We start from the raw sequence: 14,628 nt of genomic DNA on the forward strand, positions 1-14,628 counted from the left end.
GGTGCTGAAGGGGACTGTCTGTGTGTGTCAGTGTGTTTGCATGCATACTTGAGTTGAATCCTTGCCAGTGTTCCATCCTGTAGGTTTGTTTGTGTGTATATGGCCATATGCAGGGCCTATCCAGTACCATGGTGGTTTTGGAGACTGTAAGAGACGAGACAGACAGCACCACACCAATATCAACTGTCTGTCTGTCTGTCTCCCTCCCACCCTCCCTCACTCCTCCTACTGTCCCTCTCCATCCCTCCCTCCCTCCCTCCTCCTACTGTCCCTCTCCATCCCTCCCTCCCTCCATCCTCCTACTGTCCCTCTCCATCCCTCCCTCCCTCACTCCTCCTACTGTCCCTCGCCATCCCTCCCTCCCTCACTCCTCCTACTGTCCCTCGCCATCCCTCCCTCCCTCCCTCCCTCCCACCTCCCCTGTCCCCCTCCCTACCCCTCCCTCCCTCTTCCTCCTGTCTCTCGCCATCCCTCCCTCCTCCCCATGTCCCTCTCCCTCCTCCCTGTCCTCCTCTCCATCCCTCCCTCCCTCCATCCTCCTCCTGTCCCTCTCCATCCCTCCCTCCCTCTTCCTCCTGTCCCTCTCCATCCCTCCCTCCCTCACTCCTCCTACTGTCCCTCCCCTCCCTCCCTCCCCCTCCCACCTCCCCTGTCCCTCTCCCTCCCCTCCCTCCCTCTTCCTCCTGTCCCTCTCCCTCCCTCCCTCCCCCCCTTCCCTCCTCCCTCCCTCGCCATCCATCCCTCCCTCCCTCCTCCTCCTGTCCCTCTCCCTCCCTCCCTCCCTCCCTCTTCCTCCTGTCCCTCTCCATCCCTCCCTCCCTCCTCCTCTCGCCATCTGTCCCTCCCTCCTCCCCCTCCCCTCCCTCCCTCCCTCCCTCCTGTCCCTCCCTCCCTCCCTCCCTCACTCCTCCTACTCCCTCCCTCTCCCTCCCTCCCTCCCTCCCACCTCCCCTGTCACTCTCCCTCCCCTCCCTCCCTCTTCCTCCTGTCCCTCTCCCTCCCTCCCACCTCCCCCTGTCCCTCTCCCTCCCCGCCATCCCTCCCTCCCTCCTCCCCTGTCCCTCTCCCTCCCTCCCTCCCTCCCTCCTCCCTCCTACTGTCCCTCTCCCTCCCCTCCCTCCCTCTTCCTCCTGTCCCTCGCCATCCCTCCCTCCCTCCTCCCCCCCTGTCCCTCTCCCTCCCTCCCTCCCTCTTCCTCCTACTGTCCCTCCCCTCCCTCCTCCCTCCCTCCCTCCCTCCTCCTCCCTCCCTCCCTCCCTCCCTCCCTCCCTCCCTCCTCCTCCTCCTGTCCCTCCCTCCCTCCCTCCCCTCCCTCCCTCTTCCTCCTGTCCCTCTCCATCCCTCCTCCTCCTCCTGTCCCTCTCCCTCCCTCCCTCCCTCCTCCTCCTCCTACTGTCCCTCCCCCTCCCTCCCTCCCACCTCCCCCTGTCCCTCTCCCTCCCCTCCCTCCCTCTTCCTCCTGTCCCTCTCCATCCCTCCCTCCCTCACTCCTCTTACTGTCCCTCTCCCTCCCTCCCTCTTCCTCCTGTCCCTCTCCATCCCTCAACCTCCCTCCTCCCCTGTCCCTCTCCATCCATCCCTCCCTCTTCCTCCTGTCCCTCTCCGTCCCTCCCTCCCTCCTCCCCTGTCCCTCTCCATCCCTCCCTCCCTCCTCCCCTGTCCCTCTCCATCCCTCCCTCTTCCTCCTGTCCTTCTCCATTCCTCCACCCCTCCTCCTCCCTGTCCCTTTCCATCCATCCCTCCTCCCCCTGTCTCTCCATCCATCTATCCCTCTCCATCACTCCTCCCCTGTTCCTCTCCATTCTTCCAACCCCCCTCCCCTGTCACACTCTATCCCTCCATCCCTCCTCCTCTGTCCCTCTCCATTCTTCCATCCCCCCTCCCCCTGTACCTCCCTCCATCTAACCATCTCCCTCCCTCCTCCCCCTGTCCCTCCCTCAGAAGCATCATGAGTGTGTAACCAGTTGGGAGTTCTTGGTGTCTCTGAGGTCAGGGAAGCAGGGGGACTGCCCCCCTCCCCAGCGAGCCATGGGATTTGCTGCCGCCTGCGTGGAGAGCTGCTCCGCTGACAAACACTGCTCTGCCTCCAAGAAGTGCTGCTCCAATGGCTGTGGACACACCTGCCAGGCTCCAGCCAATCTTTATAAAGGTCTCACTATATCCACTTTGTGTACATGTTTATTTTAATCAATAGATACGGAGTGTGTGTGTTAAGACCGAAGGGGGGTGTTAAGACAGAAGGGGGTGTTAAGACAGAAGGGGGTGTTAAGACAGAAGAGGTGTGTGTTAAGACAGAATGGGAGTGTTAAGACAGAAGGGGTGTGTTAAGACAGAAGGGGGGTGTTAAGACAGAAGGGGTGTGTTAAGACAGAAGAGGTGTGTGTTAAGACAGAAGGGGTGGGGTGTTAAGACAGAAGGGAGGGTGTTAAGACAGAAGGGGTGTGTGTGTGTTAAGACAGAAGGGGGGTGTTAAGACAGAAGGGTGTGTGTGTAAGACAGAAGGGAGGGTGTTAAGACAGAAGGGGGTGTTGTTAAGACAGAAGGGGGGTGTTGCGTTCTGAGCCCTCTCCTGTACTCCCTGTTCACCCAGACTGCGGGCACGCCTGTCAATCAAGACAGAAGAGGTGGTGGCTGATTACCAACAACGACAGAAGGGGGTGTTAGTGTGGTGTCAGAAAATAACAGAAGGGATGATTGTGGACTTAAGAAACAGAAGGGGGAACACCCCCTGTTAATCGATGGAACAGTAGTGGAGAGGGTAGCTGTTTTAAGTTCCTCGAAGGGAATTGGTCCACTTACACTGACAGCGTCGTGAAGGGGCAGCGTTAAGAGGCTGAAGAAATTCGGGTCACCAAAAGCACTCACAAACTTACAGATGCACAATCGAGAGCATCCTGGGGGCTGTTCACCGCCTGGTAGACAGAAGGGAGGGTGTTAGGACTGACAACGATCAGGGGGTGTTAAGACAGAAGGGATCATCAAGGACATCAACCACCGAACCACTGCCTGTTAAGACAGAAGGCGAGGCGTGTGTCAAAGTGGGACCGAGAGACTTTCTTTGTGTTAAGACAGAATGGGGGCTGTTAAGACAGATTTTAATAATGGGTTGATGGGAAATGATGTAAATATTCACTAGTTTAAACAATGTTAAGACAGAATTATTCATCTCATATACATATGTTAAGACAGAATCGGGGCCACTGCCACTTTGTGTCAATATCTCAGAAGGGGTGTACCATCTACTGTATGCTGCTCTGTACCATCAATTCATAGAAGGTGTTCCTTATCCCCTTACACTGTGTATAAGACAGTAGTTTTGGAATTGTTAGTTTACATTTACATTTAAAGATAGAAGGGGGGGTGTCAAGATAGAACATCCAGAGCGACCTTACAAATTAGGGTTTACTTTGTTATCACTGTGTGTGTGTTCATATATCCTATGTACATGTTCCTTAAGACATTGAAGGGGTTAGTTAGATTTTGTTTGTTATCACTGTTTGTTAAGACAGAAGGGGGTGTGTTAAGATAGAAGGGATTTGTGTGTGTTAAGACAGAAGGGGGGTGTTAAGACAGAAGGGGTGTGTGTGTGTTAAGACAGAAGGGAGGGTGTTAAGACAGAAGGGGTGTGTGTGTGTTAAGACAGAAGGGAGGGTGTTAAGACAGAAGGGGTGTGTGTGTGTTAAGACAGAAGGAGGGTGTTAAGACAGAAGGGGTGTGTGTGTGTTAAGACAGAAGGGAGGGTGTTAAGACAGAAGGGGTGTGTGTGTGTTAAGACAGAAGGGGTGTGTGTTAAGACAGAAGGGAGGGTGTTAAGACAGAAGGGGGAAATGTCAAGACAGAAAGGTGTGTGTGTGTGTTAAGACATATGGGATGTGTGTGTTAAGACAGAAGGGGTGTGTATGTGTTAAGACAGAAGGGGGGTGTTAAGACAGAAGGGGATGTGTGTGTTAAGACAGAAGGGGGGTGTTATGTGTGTGTTTAAGACAGAAGGGGGTGTTAAGACAGAAGGGGTGTGTGTGTTAAGACAGAAGGGGGTGTTAAGACAGAAGGGGTGTGTGTGTATTAAGACAGAAGGGAGGGTGTTAAGACAGAAGGGGTGTGTTAAAGACAGAAGGGAGGGTGTTAAGACAGAAGGGGTGTGTGTGTATTAAGACAGAAGGAGGGTGTTAAGACAGAAGGGGTGTGTGTGTATTAAGATAGAAGGGGAAATGTTAAGACAGAAAGGTGTGTGTGTTAAGACATATGGGATGTGTGTGTTAAGATAGAAGGGGGGTGTTAAGACAGAAGGGGGGTGTTAAGACAGAAGGGGTGTGTGTTAAGACTGAAGGGGGTATTAAGACAGAAGGGGGGTGTTAAGACAGAAGGGGGAGTATTTAAACAGAAGGGGAAATGTTAAGACAGAAGGGGGGGTGTTCGTGTGTGACTCATTATTCTCCTCACCTGACCCATGCAGGCGTACCTCTGAAGCCCAGGAAGGACATGTTATTTCTGGAGGACCAGCAGGGTCAACTGGAGGTCAGATGGGTGTCAAAGTTCAATGTGACCATCGAGCCAGTCCTCTACATCCTGCAGCGCAGGTGGAACCACGGAATACACCCCAGCGAGGACGACGCCTCGCCCTGGCACACCGTCGTCATGGTAACAATCCCAACCTCCGACCCCTGCAGTTTTAATTTGTATATTTTGGCGGGGGGGGGGGGGGATCATCCTCGCTGGGGTGTAAACGAGATCGTCCAAAGATATTCAATTACTTTTGGAACTGTTTGTGTCTATGTGTTACTGAAAACCAACTCATGTTGCACTAAAGCCTTCATCAAGGTGCTAAACTGTCTAGCCGTTGAAACTGCTCTCTCACCACCTATGCCTGTCTAAACTAGCCTGTTTATGTATGTAGGCCCACGTGTGTGTGTGTGTGTGTGTGTGTGTGTGTGTGTGTGTGTGTGTGTGTGTGTGTGTGTGTGTGTGTGTGTGTGTGTGTGTGTGTGTGTGTGTGTGTGTGTGTGTGTGTGTGTGTGTGTGTGTGTGTGTGTGTGTGTGTGTGCCCGCGCGCATGCATGTGTGTTTCTGTCTGTGTCTACAGTGTGTGTGTGGTGTAGGCTGAGGTTAGATAAATAACCCAGGCTTTCGGAGGGACCACAGCCAGTCATGGTTTTTGCACTGTTGAGCCCTGTCTAACGAAAGGTCCTCATTATGGTATTAGATGGCTGTGTGGAGGCAGACTCCCATCAGCCTCAGTTACATCATGAGGCCTGGAAAACATGGAGGAGCTTAACAAGGCAGGCGTTCAACACACAGTGTAGTTCAGAAGAAGGAGTGCTGTGCTCTCCACTCCAAACTCCTTCAAATAGCATATTTATTTGACAAGTGATTCAACACACTAATGCTCATTCAGACACACAAACACTGCATGGATTAGAGTTAGAGTCCTGGAGTCAGTGGAAGAGAACTGGACTGGAGTCAGTGGAATAGAACTGACCTGGAGTCAGTAGAAGAGAACTGACCTGGAGTCAGTGGAATAGAACTGACCTGGAGTCAGTAGAAGAGAACTGACCTGGAGTCAGTGGAATAGAACTGACCTGGAGTCAGTAGAAGAGAACTGACCTGGAGTCAGTGGAATAGAACTGACCTGGAGTCAGTGGAAGAGAACTGGACTGGAGTCAGTGGAAGCAGGAGAGACTATATGACCATGTTACTCTGCAGTAATACTACTGGCTTTATTGTATGGCTTTCTGGTATAGGAAGACTCTTCATTGCTCCTCCCTCTCTCTATCCCTCCATCCATCCATCCCTCCCTCCCCTTCATCCATCTCTCCCTTCCCATCCATCCATCCCTCCCTCCCATCCATCCCTCCCTCCCTCCCCCCTCTATTCATCCATCCATCCCTCCCTCCCCTTCATCCATCTCCCTCCCTCCCTCCATCCCTCCCCTCTATCCATCCTCCCTTCCCCTCCATCCCTCCCCTCCATCCCTCCCCTCTATCCATCCACCCCTCCCTCCCCTCCTCCTCTCCATCCATCCATCCATCCCCTTCCATCCCTCCCCCATCCCTCCATCCCCCTCCCTCCCCTCCATCCATCCCTCCCTCCCTCCATCTTCCCCTCCATCCATCCCCTTCCCTCCATCCCTCTCCCCTCCCTCTATCCATCCATCCATCCATTCCTCCATCCCTCCCATCTCTATCCCTCCTCCCCTTCATCCCATCTCTCCCTCCATCCTCCATCCATCCCTCCCTCCCCCTTCCATCTCCCCTCCCATCCATCTCTCCCTTCCCCTCCATCCCTCCCTTCTCTCCATCCCCTCCCCTTCCTCTCTATATCCTTCCCCTCCCATCCATCCACCTCCCCCATCCATCTCCATCCCCTCCATCCCTCCCTCCCCTTCCCATCCCTCCCCTCTCCATCCTTCCCCTCCCCTCCTACCTCCCCTCCATCCATCCATCCCTCCCCTCCATCCATCCCTCCCTCCCCCCTCCATCCCTCCCCTCCATCCATTCATCCCTTCCCCCATCCATCCTTCCCCTCATCCCTCCCATCCATCCATCCCTCCCTCCCTCCTCTCCATCCATCCCTTCCCCTCCATCCTCCCTCCTCCCCTCCCCCATCCTCCCCTCCCTCCTCCCCCCCTCCCATCCCTCCCTCCCTCCCTCCCTCCCCTCCATCCATTCATCCCTTCCCTTCCATCCTTCCCCTCATCCCTCCCCTCCATCCCTTCCGTCCATCCACCCCTCATCCCTCCCCTCCATCCAACCCCTCCATCCATCCCTCCCTCCCTCCCTCCTCCATCCATCCATCCATCCATCCATCCATCCATCCCTTCCCTTCCCCTCATCCCTCCCCTCCATCCCTTCCGTCCATCCATCCCCTCCCTCCCCTCCATCCCTCCATCCATCCATCCCTTCCTTCCCCTCCATCCCTCCCCTCCATCCATCCCTCCCCTCCATCCCTCTATCCCTCCTCCCCTCCCTCCATCCTTGAACATTTTTTAAAACTTGTACAGGGTCACTATGGAGTAATATTATCTGACCTCTGACCTTTAACCCTCTGTAGACGATGGAGGACCGAGCGGTGCTGAAGGACATCCGTCCCCACAGGTGGTACCAGTTTAGGGTGAGCGCTGTCAACAGCCAGGGCACCCGTGGCTTCACCACCCCCAGCAAACACTTCTTCTCAACCAGAGGTAAGAGCACTACATCGGCACCTTTCAACAGACTCGTTCTGGTCACCAAGTCATCTTCACTAAGTTTTAACAAGTTGAACGTCTTTGTCACAGAGTGTGAGCGTTGTATCTCCACTATGACGTTTTCAGGGATATATTCACAGTGCTTATCCCAGTGTAAATCTGTTACAATGCACACACACACACAGACACACAGACACACAGACACACACACACACACACGCACACACACACACACATAAGCACGCACACACACATTAGCACGCACACACACACACACACACACACACACACACACACACACACACACACACACACACACACACACACACACACACACACACACACACACACACACACACACACACACACACACACACACACACACACACACACAGACACACACACACACAGACACACACACACACACACACAGACACACACACACACGCAATACTCCGTCTCTGTGTGATCTGGCTTGCGCTGCCTGTCAGATGTTTAACGTGTTCTGAAGCATTAGAGAGAGATGTTCTGTTCTGGCAGAAATAAATCCTTTCCACAGCTGCAGTAAACAAATGTTTCCGAGCCAGGAGGAGGTTGTCTGTCCCTCTTGGCTGTCCTCTACACAGAATATGAGATGTCAGCCCAGGTCAGCAGACAGGAACAACTTTATTTTATTTATTTAATCAGAGTTGAATCCATCTCCTCTCTCCAATGTTCTGGAGGGCGACTCCTAATGCCCGACCGCTGTGAGGTGTGTGTGTGTGTGTGTGTGTGTGTGTGTGTGTGTGTGTGTGTGTGTGTGTGGTTACGTGCATGCGTGTGTGTGTGCACACTCGTGTGTATGCATGTGTATGTGTGTAATGTATAAGTGGGTGTTCACGTATGTGTGTGTGTGCTGATTGGCATGTGTTAAATCCACGCCCATTCTCCCTCTGAAGGAGCCCAGAAATATAATGGTTAGCAGACTGAGGTAATGGGAATCCAATGCCAGGAATGGCTCCAGCCAAAGTCATTTATTTGAGGAATTATCCGCATTTGGTGTGAGTTCATGAGGCGGAAAGAAAAATATGCTATCTGGGCTGGGCTGGCCGACAGTGTCCTTGGCCGGTGGGCCGACAGTGTCCTTGGGCTGGCCGACAGTGTCCTTGGCCGGTGGGCCGACAGTGTCCTTGGCTGGCCGACAGTGGCCTTGGCTGGGCTGGCCGACAGTGTCCTTGGCCGGTGGGCCGACAGTGTCCTTGGCCGGTGGGTCGACAGTGTCCTTGGCCGGTGGGTCGACAGTGTCCTTGGCCGGTGGGTCGACAGTGTCCTTGGCCGGTGGGTCGACAGTGTCCTTGACTGGTGGGTCGACAGTGTCCTTGACTGGTGGGTCGACAGTGTCCTTGGCTGGCCTGGCGGATAGTGTCCTTGGCTGGGCTGGCCGACAGTGTCCTTGGCTGGGCTGGCCGACAGTGTCCTTGGCTGGGCTGGCCGACAGTGTCCTTGGCTGGTGGGCAGACAGTGTCTTTTGCTGGTGAGCAGACAGTGTCATTTGCTGGTGGGCAGACATTGTCCTTTGCTGGTGGGCAGACAGTGTCCTTTGCTGGTGGGCAGACAGTGTCCTTTGCTGGTGGGCAGACAGTGTCCTTTGCTGGTGGGCTGACAGTGTCCTTTGCTGGTGGGCTGACAGTGTCTTTTGCTGGTGGGCAGACAGTGTCCTTTGCTGGTGGGCAGACAGTGTCCTTTGCTGGTGGGCAGACAGTGTCCTTTGCTGGTGAGCAGACAGTGTCATTTGCTGGTGGGCAGACATTGTCCTTTGCTGGTGGGCAGACAGTGTCCTTTGCTGGTGGGCAGACAGTGTCCTTTGCTGGTGAGCAGACAGTGTCCTTTACTGGTGGGCTGACAGTGTCCTTTGCTGGTGGGCAGACAGTGTCCTTTGCTGGTGAGCAGACAGTGTCTTTTGCTGGTGGGCAGACAGTGTCCTTTGCTGGTGGGCAGACAGTGTCCTTTGCTGGTGGGCAGACAGTGTCCTTTGCTGGTGGGCAGACAGTGTCCTTTGCTGGTGAGCAGACAGTGTCCTTTGCTGGTGGGCAGACAGTGTCCTTTGCTGGTGAGCAGACAGTGTCCTTTGCTGGTGGGCAGACAGTGTCCTTTGCTGGTGGGCTGACAGTGTCCTTTGCTGGTGGGAAGACAGTGTCCTTTGCTGGTGGGCAGACAGTGTCCTTTGCTGGTGGGCAGACAGTGTCCTTTGCTGGTGGGCAGACAGTGTCCTTTGCTGGTGGGCAGACAGTGTCCTTGGCTGGTGGGCAGACAATGTCCTTGGCTGGTGGGCAGACAGTGTCCTTTGCTGGTGGGCAGACAGTGTCCTTTGCTGGTGGGCAGACAGTGTCCTTGGCTGGTGGGCAGACAGTGTCCTTTGCTGGTGGGCAGACAGTGTCCTTTGCTGGTGGGCAGACAGTGTCCTTGGCTGGTGGGCAGACAGTGTCCTTGGCTGGTGGGCTGACAGTGTCCTTGGCTGGTGGGCTGACAGTGTCCTTGGCTGGTGGGCAGACAGTGTCCTTGGCTGGTGGGCTGACAGTGTCCTTTGCTGGTGGGCAGACAGTGTCCTTGGCTGGTGGGCTTAGTGCTATTCGGACATGTCCACCACTCAGCATCTTGCTGTGTAGTAGGGCCTGGTAATGTTAGGCCTATAAGCCTTAACTGCTGTTATTGGCGTGTTTATCCTATCTACCTCATACTGAGAGGAATGGAGGGAGCTAGATTGTCACTAAAGTATTGAGTATCCAAACTCCAAACACACAGACACATTATTTTCTACCCCAATAAGTAGTCTCCTCTGGTATTGTGAAACAATTGTGTTTTCAGATTACAAGACACTGCGTTTCTCCATATATCCATATTCCCTGTCAGTCGCAGAGACGGGTCCTGACTGCTGTACACAGGGTGGCTTTATGAAAGATAAACACACACACTCACACTCACACACATACACACACACACACACACACACACACACACACACACACACACACACACACACACACACACACACACACACACACACACACACACACACACACACACACACACACACACACACACACACACACACACACACAGACCCTCTCAGCAGGGACAGAACCCTCCTTATTTCTCCTGTCTGTATTGTGCGTCACCACATATTATCCCAGTTAAAAATCAAATGTTGATTAAAACAGGGCCAGGAAGAACGCCAGGGGCAGAGGTCACAGTGCAGGAAGCCCAGCAGATGAAAGGTACCCTGGGAGGCTGAATAACCCCAGTGACAGCTCCTCTCTGGTGACCTGAGAGAGAAAAGGAGAGAGAGGAAGAGAGAGAGAGAGAGAGACGGAGAGAGAGACGAGAGAGAGAAGGAGAGAGACGAGAGAGAGGAGGAGAGAGACGAGAGAGAGGAGGAGAGAGACGAGAAAGAGGAGGAGAGAGAGAGACGAGGAAGAGAGAGAGGAGAGAGAGGAGGAGAGAGACGAGAAAGAGGAGGAGAGAGAGAGAGACGAGGAAGAGAGAGAGAGGAGAGAGAGACAGAGAGAGAAGAGGAGAGGGGGAAGGGGATAGATCAGAAGAAAAAGAAGGAGGAAGAGAATGAGAGAGATGGAAAGAGAGAGAGAGAGAGAGAGTAAGAGAGGGAGGAAAGGAGAAAGAGTTTGAGAGATGGACAGAGACAGCCCCCCTAGATGAACTGGCCCCTTTGTTATGATTGTGCCCATGAGCAGGGCTGACTTCAGTAGGGCAGAGAGACCCTGGGCAGGGCTGACTTCAGTAGGGCAGAGAGACCCTGAGCAGGGCTGATTTCGGTAGGGCAGAGACACCAGGGCTTGGAGACCAGGGCAGGGCTGAGCAGGCCTGACTTCAATGGAGCTGGGAGACCAAACAGGAGGGCTTCAGAAGCACTAAAGCAAACTGCTGCTCCAGCTTACCCTCTACTACCCTCCCCTGAGTCAGCAGGAACAGTAGTCACCACACGTACACAAACACACACACACACCAGCTACTCTATATCAAAGCTATATGAGGCTCTAACATGTGGATTAGATAGAACACACAGTCTGGGGTGATGGGAGTCTTCTCTGTACCTGGGAATTGTAGTTTAATGAGACAGAGCTAGAGTTGTAGTTTAATGAGACAGAGCTGGTGTTGTAGTTTAATGAGCCAGAGCTAGAGTTGTAGTTTAATGAGACAGAGCTGGTGTTGTAGTTTAATGAGACAGAGCTAGAGTTGTAGTTTAATGAGACAGAGCTAGAGTTGTAGTTTAATGAGACAGAGCTAGAGTTGTAGTTTAATGAGACAGAGCTGGTGTTGTAGTTTAATGAGACAGAGCTAGAGTTGTAGTTTAATGAGACAGAGCTGGTGTTGTAGTTTAATGAGACAGAGCTGGTGTTGTAGTTTAATGAGACAGAGCTAGAGTTGTAGTTTAATGAGACAGAGCTGGTGTTGTAGTTTAATGAGACAGAGCTAGAGTGGTAGTTTAATGAGACAGAGCTAGAGTTGTAGTTTATTGAGACAGAGCTGGTGTTGTAGTTTAATGAGACAGAGCTAGAGTTGTAGTTTAATGAGACAGGGCTAGAGTTGTAGTTTAATGAGACAGAGCCAGAGTTGTAGTTTAATGAGACAGAGCTAGAGTTGTAGTTTAATGAGACAGAGCTTTAGAGACAGGGCTTGTTGTAGTTTAATGAGACAGGGCTAGAGTTGTAGTTTAATGAGACAGAGCTAGAGTTGTAGTTTAATGAGACAGAGCTAGAGTTGTAGTTTAATGAGACAGAGCTGGTTGTTTTAATGTAGTTTAATGAGACAGAGCTAGAGTTGTAGTTTAATGAGACAGAGCTGGTGTTGTAGTTTAATGAGACAGAGCTGGTGTTGTAGTTTAATGAGACAGAGCTAGAGTTGTAGTTTAATGAGACAGAGCTGGTGTTGTAGTTTAATGAGACAGAGCTAGAGTGGTAGTTTAATGAGACAGAGCTAGAGTTGTAGTTTAATGAGACAGAGCTGGTGTTGTAGTTTAATGAGACAGAGCTAGAGTGGTAGTTTAATGAGACAGAGCTAGAGTTGTAGTTTAATGAGACAGAGCTGGTGTTGTAGTTTAATGAGACAGAGCTAGAGTTGTAGTTTAATGAGACAGGGCTAGAGTTGTAGTTTAATGAGACAGAGCCAGAGTTGTAGTTTAATGAGACAGAGCTAGAGTTGTAGTTTAATGAGACAGAGCTAGAGTTGTAGTTTAATGAGACAGAGCTAGAGTTGTAGTTTAATGAGACAGAGCTAGAGTTGTAGTTTAATGAGACAGAGCTAGAGTTGTAGTTTAATGAGACAGAGCTGGTGTTGTAGTTTAATGAGACAGAGCTAGTGTTGTAGTTTAATGAGACAGAGCTAGAGTTGTAGTTTAATGAGACAGAGCTGGTGTTGTAGTTTAATGAGACAGAGCTGGTGTTGTAGTTTAATGAGACAGAGCTAGAGTTGTAGTTTAATGAGACAGAGCTGGTGTTGTAGTTTAATGAGACAGAGCTAGAGTTGTAGTTTAATGAGACAGAGCTAGAGTTGTAGTTTAATGAGACAGAGCTGGTGTTGTAGTTTAATGAGACAGAGCTAGAGTTGTAGTTTAATGAGACAGAGCTAGAGTTGTAGTTTAATGAGACAGAGCTAGAGTTGTAGTTTAATGAGACAGAGCTAGAGTGGTAGTTTAATGAGACAGAGCTGGTGTTGTAGTTTAAGAGACAGGGTAGAGTTGTAGTTTTGTGAAACAGAGCTAGAGTTTAGTTTAATGAGACAGAGCTCCAGAGTTTCAGTTTGATTTTCTGAACAGAGCTTGGGAAATGGAATGAAAGTGACTGAGACAGAGCTAGTGTTGTAATGATTCATTATATGTTCAGAGGCTTTTTGTAAGATAAATGAACACAGATAGAGTTGTAGTTTAATGAGACAGAGCTAGAGTGGTAGTTTAAATGAGACAGAGCTAGAAATGTAAAAGATGGAAGTTTAATGAGACAGAGCTGGTCACTGTTGAAAGTGCACAGCAGACTCATAATGGTTAATAACAGTGTTTTGTTCCTTGAAACTCACTGCTGTCATTTCAGATATACAGTGCTAACAGCCAGCTCCAATTTTCATGCTTTGATTTTCTGAACCAGAGAGTTGGGAAATGGAATGAAAGTGACTGCAGATATAGCGGAGTCCCCTTAGAGAGTTGCTAATGATTCATTATATGTTCATAGGCTTTGTCTTGTGGATAAATCAACACAGCACCTAATGGTTAATAACAGTGTTTTCCATAGGCTCACTGCTGTCTTGTGGAATACAGTGCACAGCAGCACCTCGTCAATGTTTGTGTTTTCTTCGGCTCATTTCAAATAAGAATGAATTCTCAATAATAACAGTGTTTTCTTGCCTAGTTAAATGTAAAAGATGGTTAATAACAGTGTTTTCTTCCTTGGCTCACTGCTGTCTTGTGGAATACAGTGCACAGCAGCACCTCGTCAATGGTTAATAACAGTGTTTTCTTCCTTGGCTCACTGCTGTCTTGTGGAATACAGTGCACAGCAGCACCTCGTCAATGGTTAATAACAGTGTTTTCTTCCTTGGCTCACTGCTGTCTTGTGGAATACAGTGCACAGCAGCACCTCGTCAATGGTTAATAACAGTGTTTTCTTCCTTGGCTCACTGCTGTCTTGTGGAATACAGTGCACAGCAGCACCTCGTCGCCTGCCATAGAGAACGTGTTGACCTGACTAAATAAAGGTTCTATAAAGACACATTTCCCTTGACCTCTTCTGTTCTGTCCACCACTGCTCTCTCCTCTCCTGTGAAGACACAGACGCTCCACAGGAAGGGGAACTACACAGATCAAAGTATTAACAGGAAATGGATCCACCTGAAAAGTGACACCCCAATGCACGCGCGCGTACACATACACACACGCACGCACGCACGCACGCACGCACATAAGCACGCACGCACGCACGCACGCACACATAGGCACACACACACACACATAAGCACACACACACACACACACACACACACACACACACACACACACACACACACACACACACACACACACACACACACACACACACACACACACACACACACACACACACACACAAACACACACACACAGACACACACAGACAAACACAGTTCTCATACACACACACACACAAAACACACACACACAGGCAAACACACACAGTTCTCTGGTCACCAAGTCATCTTCACTAAGTTTTAACAAGATGAACGTCTTTGTCACAGAGTGTGAGCGTTGTATCTCCACTATGACGTTTTCAGGGATATATTCACAGTGCTTATCCCAGTGTAAATCTGTTACAATGCACACACACACACCCACACAGACACACAGACACACACACACATAAGCACACACACACACACATAAGCACACACACACACACAGACAAACACAGTTCTCATACACACACACA

General features: G+C 51.1%; 1 protein-coding gene across 1 annotated transcript in view; it reads left to right on the plus strand.

Annotated features, from left to right (window-relative positions):
• Positions 1 to 14,628, plus strand: part of anos1b (anosmin 1b) — a 172,191-nt gene that overhangs the window by 125,389 nt on the left and 32,174 nt on the right. Inside the window, exons 4-6 of the mRNA XM_046300364.1 lie at positions 1,942 to 2,149; positions 4,454 to 4,638; positions 7,048 to 7,177. Of these exons, the coding sequence (XP_046156320.1) occupies positions 1,942 to 2,149; positions 4,454 to 4,638; positions 7,048 to 7,177 (523 nt within the window). The remainder of the gene's footprint in view (positions 1 to 1,941; positions 2,150 to 4,453; positions 4,639 to 7,047; positions 7,178 to 14,628) is intronic.

This window comes from Oncorhynchus gorbuscha, linkage group LG15 (genome assembly GCF_021184085.1).
Source record: "Oncorhynchus gorbuscha isolate QuinsamMale2020 ecotype Even-year linkage group LG15, OgorEven_v1.0, whole genome shotgun sequence".
NCBI classification, from domain to species: Eukaryota; Metazoa; Chordata; class Actinopteri; order Salmoniformes; family Salmonidae; genus Oncorhynchus; species Oncorhynchus gorbuscha.